Source organism: Benincasa hispida, chromosome 8, assembly GCF_027475165.1.
Source record: "Benincasa hispida cultivar pf3 chromosome 8, pf3_genome.v1.1, whole genome shotgun sequence".
NCBI lineage: Eukaryota > Viridiplantae > Streptophyta > Magnoliopsida > Cucurbitales > Cucurbitaceae > Benincasa > Benincasa hispida.
In genome coordinates, this window is record NC_143485.1 from 27,963,747 (window position 1) to 27,970,789 (window position 7,043).

A 7,043-nucleotide genomic window follows, 5' to 3' on the forward strand; every position below is an offset into this window, starting at 1 on the left:
TAATGATCCTGAAATCTTCCGCTACATGCTATGCTACTTCCGATAGGTAGCAATGACCACTTAAGATCTAATGACCCATGAGTAGCATGATTGATGCAATACTTCAAGTCATTGAAACTCCTATGAAAGAGTCTATTCTTATTTGTGCATGTGTTTGTGTGAACATGAGTAAGAAGGGGGGGAAGAAAGAGAAAGAACAACAAAAACCCAAAGCTAGTGACCAATAATGGGTGACATGTGTTACAAATAATATTCGATGATCCAAAACTAGCACAATCGACATTGGACTTTAGTGTGGAAGATGCTAGAATAAGAAAGAACAAAAACCCAAAGCTAGTGACCGACCAATGGTGACATGTGTTACAAATAATATTCGAGGATCTAAGACTAGCAACAATTGACATTGGACTTTAGCGTAGAAGATGCTAGAATAATGAGAGTTTCATTTTATTATTATTTGTTATTATTTTTTAAATAAAGAAGGGAAAAAGTGAGAAATCCAAGGGAAGAGTGAGGGAGAAAGGAAATAAAGAGAAAAAAGAATGTATGAGGATAAACAAGTTGTTGATGGAAAACATTCATGGTCAGCTTGCCGACAACAATTGTCGATTATCATAGGCAACCATGCATCAGATCGATGATGATCACATTGGTTGCTCTCGAAAGATTACGACAATCGGTAACCGACGGTCTTAACGGTTGATTGCCTTAACATCATTTGTTCATCAACCATCACTATGATCAATCATTGACCAACATGACAATCGGTTGCTGACAGTCAAGACGTTCGATCATGGACAACTTGTGAGGTCGCCCGTGGTGGATCATGACAATTGGCAAAGGGTCTCTGACAACAATTGATAAGAGATAGGAGATGAAGATAAATTTTCCTCGAATGCATGGAATTCATTTTTTTAAAAAAAAAAAAAAAAAAAAAAAAAAAAAAAAAAAATTCAAACCCATGAGTTTGGTTTTTTTTAATCCCAAGAATTTTATTACAAGAGCCCAAATATGACATGGTTTCAAAAAGTCAAATCCTCTAATTCCAAACCCATGGGTCAAACACCCACTTACAAATTTTCAGAACTACTTTTTTTTTAAAAAAAAAAAAATGTAATGAAATGTTAATAACTAAAATGAGTATGTAAGAATATTCTACTCTTATCACTTATGGTCCTTATTATGTATATAGTTATATTTTCCTAAAAACAATTAGTAATATTTAATTAATTGATTACTTGTGATTCACATCTATGTGATCAAAATGTTTTGGAACAATAGGTGATTGATTAATTATAAGATGATTTTCAATTTAATTATATTTTAAAATAGGTATATACAGTAAAACAAATGAAAGGTAAAATAAGTATTAAAAATTCTTCTATGTAGTCTATTTATAACTCTTGTGTATATATATATATATAATATGATTTATTGCACTACATTTTAATCAAAATTTAATTCTACCTCGATTTAAACTTGTATCTTTCTTTTATGTTTATTATTGTTTTTATTTAAAACGACATTCTTTTTTAAAAAAAATAAAGAATATAACTGACAACAAATTTTAAATTTATAATTTATTTTTTCGAAAATCAAATTTAAAATAGGAGTTATTTTCAAATATAGATAGATAATGACAAATAAAGATAGATCACTATTATCTATTATAATAAGTGACGATGATAATTTATTTTATTTGTAAATATTTTTAATAGATTTTTTTTCTAATAGAAAAAGAAAAAACAGGGTGAATCGACATTTTCATTATAATTAGATTGTCATTAATGTAAAAATAATATAAATAATATAGTTTTATATTATTTAAGAAGTTAAAAATATTTATTTATTACTTAAAATTTTGTTTTCAATAAACTATTGAGATTATTTTCAAATATAGTAAATTGAAAATGAAAATCCTTTACTATTTTGCTACATTTGTAAATAAATTGGTATTTTGATATATATATATGAAAACAACCATTCTCGTATTTTTTATTATCCATTCAAAAATATTGGTAAAAAACATGCAATTGTAAACTTAACGACAATAATTTCATTCAATGTATCGAAAAATTACAAAAATAATAAATAAAATATACATATATATATATATATATTTGTAGTTCAAACATTTGCAAAAAAATAATATCATTAACAATTCGACAATTTTTTTTTCAAGAATTAGAAAACAGAATATTACCAAACAAAGGAAAGAAATTGACGAAGCAATCACAATAATTAGAGGGGAAAAAGGATTGCCTTTAACATTTAGCCAAAAACCAAAGCTGAGCATTTTTTATTGACAGTACAGATCTAACCCATCTCTGTTTTTCTTTTTCTATTGTTAGTTCGAAAACATCCTTCATCCTCATTGTCAAAAAAAAAAAAAGAAGAAAAAACATCAACTTTGAGAAGATTAAGAACAAATAAGAACAGCAGCAAAATTAAACATCTTAAAAAACCCGAGCAGCAGCGAATTCGGGCCGAATCAAGCACCGAATGATCCGAATATTCGAGGGGTATGATATTAAGCAGGCTGCTCCTCCTTCCAGTCTTTCCTTATATCAAATGTGTAATTGATCTCCAAGTAGCATTTATTATCATCATCAACAAACTGAGCCAAAAAAAATAAATAAATAAATAAACCCAACAAACAAGCAGACAAGATTACAGACATAGATTCATGTGAAGAAGAAGCAAAACAAAACATGTCTTTTAAAACAAGACTATAGAGAAAAGGAAATTTCATGTTACTTATTGCATAAGCATATGCATAAGTAGCCATGGAAATAATAATAATAATAATTATAAGCTGCTGCTTTCTCTTAAAGGTGAAAGCTGAGATAAAAGCCAGTAAACCCATGTGATGCAAGCCATAAATGGACAGGTGCAGTTGAAATAGAGACCCTTTAATTGGTTTCCATAAAGGAAAATAATGGAGGAGAGAAATTCATAAAAGCATTCAAATTCATATTTTAATATCCCTGTCTGTTTTGAAATTGTCAGATAAGGTATTTAGGTAGAAAATTTATTTTCATACATAGCCTCTTTCCTTTATTAATTTTTTTACCCCATCTTTAATAAATGTTAATATGTCGCAATTACTTGGTTATTTTTACCATATAATGACGGTCACTTCCATGAAAGTTAATTACAATGTCATCATAGGAGGGACAATTATTATAGGTTTTTAATTTCTTTTGTTTAAAGTAAGGAAACTACTAGGGTAAAGATTTTAGATAGTTGGTCGCTTAGATTTAACTCATTTTCTCTCTCTTAGTGCTATATCAAACTCATGCAGATTATATACCATTAGGTCAATCATAGATTATTAATATTAGTCCATATAAAATTGTACAAACTGACCTTGCTTCTGGCTGAATATGATCCCCTAGCAAAGATGCCAGAAGGAGTTGTTTCTTCCTGCATCTCATGATCATAAGGCTCAGGTTGAGGGCTAAAAGTTCCAATCATCTCTTTTGTACTGTCAACTGTGGACAGTAAAAAGTAAAAGAAAATAAAAACAAGAACAGTTCGCCATTAATGGCAGAGAGAAAAACAGAGTGTACATATATATAGAGAGATTTTTGTTATGTGTTTTTTTTTACCTTTGACACCAGTTTTCCAGACTGTATTGGTATATTTGAGACCAGAAACAATGTTGTTGCTGACCTGAAAAGTAAACTTAAGGCTGTAACGACTACCTTCCTTCAAAGTAAACCAGAGGCCTTTAGGATTTCCACTCTCAGGAACTGGAAGAACAATGTCAGGCCGGCCTGATGATTTGATTGCAAGGCTCAAAATCTTTACATCTGGCTCAAGAGTTTCTAATACATACCACCAACAAATATAATAGAGAAAAAAAAAGTCATGAAATGGGGATTTGAACTTGAAGAAAAATTGAGAGTTTAAGTGGGTTTAGTTACCTCCAACAGCTTCAAAATCAACACCACCAAGAAGCTGTTCTTTCCACCTCCTCAGACTTTCATCATCCTGAAAGTGAGAGGCTCAAACTCAATTGGAAAGGAAGAATTGAAGAAACAAAGTTAATGTTTAAAATGGGAAATAATTAGAGAAAGAAGACCTTATCCTTCTCGTTGAGTTCTTTCAAAGTGTATTGAGGACCCAACTCGATTTTCCTTCCATCTTCATCGTCTTCCTCCTCAGTTGCACAGATAGAGCTTTCACTCATTTTCCTACTCAACCCAGGAACCGAATCAACATCCTGATCTTCATCCTCAGCTTTCTTGGGCTCTGACATTTTGGGAGAAGAATCCTCTTCTTTCCCATCTTTGTCTTTATCATCGAACCCCATTATCCCTTTTGAACTGGAACCAATTTCAACGGCCACAGACATCAACAGGCCATGGACAGAGGCGAAATCGTACCACACAAAAATGGCACACCCACCAGTGACCCAATAGAGGAAAAAGGGTAAAGAAGAAGCAGAAACCCCCAGAAACCCAAATAAAGATAAATAAAAAGAGGGGAGAAAAAGAAGAGAATCAGAGTGATAGAGACAGAGAAAACGAGAGAAATCAGAGAAAGATGCAAAATGAAAAACTAAAAAAAGGAGCAAAAACCCAGAAAGGGGGAGAAGGCAGAAAAGAAGAAGAAGAAGCCCACGAGAGAATTAACCCTCGTGAGAAGAAAAAGAAGAAGGGGAAAGGAATTAGCGAAGGCAGTTAGAAAAAGTTGAAAAGAGGAGAAAGGGAAGGAGTCATGTGGTGATCCGAAATTTTATGTTGAGAGAGAAAAAGAGATCGTGAAGGTCAGTCGGTCAGTGCGGTTGGTTAGGCCACGAATGCCAAGATTCGAGCGGCTAAGCATCCGGCCAAGGGCTAAGGGCTAAGGGCTAAGGCTCATCATCAAATAAATCACTTGGAAATTGGAATATCAGCTGCCACACAAACATACACCACATAACAAACAGACTAACCTCAGGGTTAGGTCCACCTCTCTCACCACTTTGACTTTTTTCTTTTTTTTTTTTTGTTATAAAATAATATTAAATTCTATGAAAATAACATTCTAGGTTCAACTTTGCTAATGATTTTAGATTTGTTTGAGCTTGTGTAGCTTTTCAAATAATTCTTCTCAATTGTGTTTTTAGAAAACCATTAGTAAATCTTAATTTTGAATTTGAAAAAAATTAGTTACGGTGTTTAGTAAACTAAATTAAATGGGTGTAATTTGGTTATATGAGTCAAAGTTACATATTTTAATTATTATCATATTGGTAATTTATTTGAAATTTATTATAATATTTTTATTTAAAATCTTATATGATTTGAATTTTACTTAATTTATTTTAAGCGTATTAGAGAATTTTTAAAAATAGAAAAAATAAGGAAAACTATTTGAACAAAATAGAAAAATTTTAATCTTTGTTTAATAAAGGCTGATAGAAGTAGGTAGAGATTAATAGAAGTCTTTCATGAATTGGGTAGATATCTATCGGTGTCTATCAATTTTTTTTTTTTTTAACTATTTCTGTAAATTGATATTTTTCTATTTGTGAAAATTTTCCATCTTATTATTCCATAAGGGTTTAAGAAAGATAATTGTTACAAAAAATTTGAATCAATTAAAATTTGAAAATAGATGTGGCAAAATATATGAATACAAAATTATATTATTATAATATATTTATTTAAATGATTAAGAAAGTAACAGATTCTTAGGAAAGTTAAATCTAAAAGTTGGTGTTTATATGTTAGTTAAAATTTAGAAAATATTATGGGGAATTAATAAATAAGTTGTTTTACGGACATTATAGAAGGTTAAGATCTCTCCTTAATCGCTTACTACGATGGTAAAGACAATCCCAAACAGAGCCTTGGTTGATGTACGGTTAAACTTGTAATGATGAACTTAACACGTAATAATTTAGTCTATATCATGAAAAATCTCATCAATTTTAGGATTTTGGTTAATATAACAACTTGATTTTTCTACTTTACAAAAAAAATTATCTCCAATCAATTTATCAATCTATATGGGTAAAAATTTTTATTAGATTTTAATGATACGAGTTTATTAGATTTTAATGATACTTTTCAAGATAGAGACTAAATTGTTATAAATATAAAATAATATGTACTAAATTGTTATTAACTAAAGTTCAGAAACTAAATTGCTACTTCAATAATACTTCAAAGACTAAAAAAAATGTTTTTAAATATCTTTTAAAGCTTAGATACAAGTGGTTTGAGAATAATTTTAGAATGGTTAATTAAAATAACTAACATGATCAAAATCATTTCATTAATGTTTGGAACATAGAAAAAAATTTAAACATTTAAAAATCACTCTCAAATATATATTTAATAATTTTAATTTATGTCAAACAGGTTTCTTTTAACAATTCTCTATATTTTTAATTTTCTGTCTAATATGTTTTTAAATTTTAAATAGTGTCTAATAAGCCTAACAAATTTTGATTTTATATTACCGTTATTGAACTTTCAATTTTGTGTCTAGTAGAGTTTTGGACATATTTGAATTTTTTTAAAATTCTCTAATCTACTAGATAATGTCTTATTAGAGGAAAAATTAGGATAATATTGTAATTTTTTAAACCATTTATAAAAATATGGTTGTTTCAAAATAATTTAGAAAAATATTGTACTTCTTTTTCTTTTCTTTTCTTTTTTTTTTAATTTAGTATGTCGAGTCTTGGAAACTCGACAAAGGATGTCGAGCCTTCAAGATTCGACAAGCCTAAGTCGAATTTTGAAGACTCTACTTCCATCCATTTTTTTTTCCATTTTATTATTTTAATATTACACATCTTTTTTTATTTTATTATTTATTATATTCCACCTCACTTACTTTGTTATCACCGTCTTCTTAATTTAACTCTAAAAAATATCATATAAAATAATATCTCATTCATGTTTTCTTCCACAATTTAAAAATAATAAAGTGTAAATTAAAATATTCATATTAATACAACTATTATCTCATTTATATAAAAAAAAAATAATTAAAAAAATCAATGTGCCCCACAAGGTAGACGTCGTTGATTTCAAGTTGGT

At 29.1% G+C, this 7,043-nt stretch overlaps 1 protein-coding gene across 1 annotated transcript; it reads right to left on the reverse strand.

The window, feature by feature from the left end:
• Nucleotides 1–2,270: 2,270 nt before the first annotated feature.
• On the reverse strand, nt 2,271–4,749 carry LOC120082567 (rho GDP-dissociation inhibitor 1-like). Its single transcript, XM_039037799.2, has 5 exons — nt 4,088–4,749; nt 3,930–3,996; nt 3,612–3,830; nt 3,370–3,494; nt 2,271–2,617 (listed from the first exon to the last, which is right to left on the reverse strand). The coding sequence occupies exons 1-5, from the start codon at nt 4,358–4,360 to the stop codon at nt 2,531–2,533; spliced, it is 771 nt and encodes a 256-aa protein (XP_038893727.1). The 5' UTR covers nt 4,361–4,749; the 3' UTR covers nt 2,271–2,530.
• Between the last annotated feature and the right edge of the window lie 2,294 nt (nt 4,750–7,043).

What these genes read in the sequence shown, in the direction of transcription:
- LOC120082567 (XM_039037799.2), bottom strand. Translation starts at nt 4,360, where the DNA reads ATGTCTGTGGCCGTTGAAATTGGTTCCAGTTCAAAAGGGATAATGGGG. An exon ending in AACTCAACGAGAAGGATAAG is followed by an intron (nt 3,997 to 4,087) that starts GTCTTCTTTCTC and finishes TCTCACTTTCAG; the next exon opens with GATGATGAAAGTCTGAGGAG. An exon ending in CATATTCAGCCAGAAGCAAG is followed by an intron (nt 2,618 to 3,369) that starts GTCAGTTTGTAC and finishes TTTTTGGCTCAG; the next exon opens with TTTGTTGATGATGATAATAA.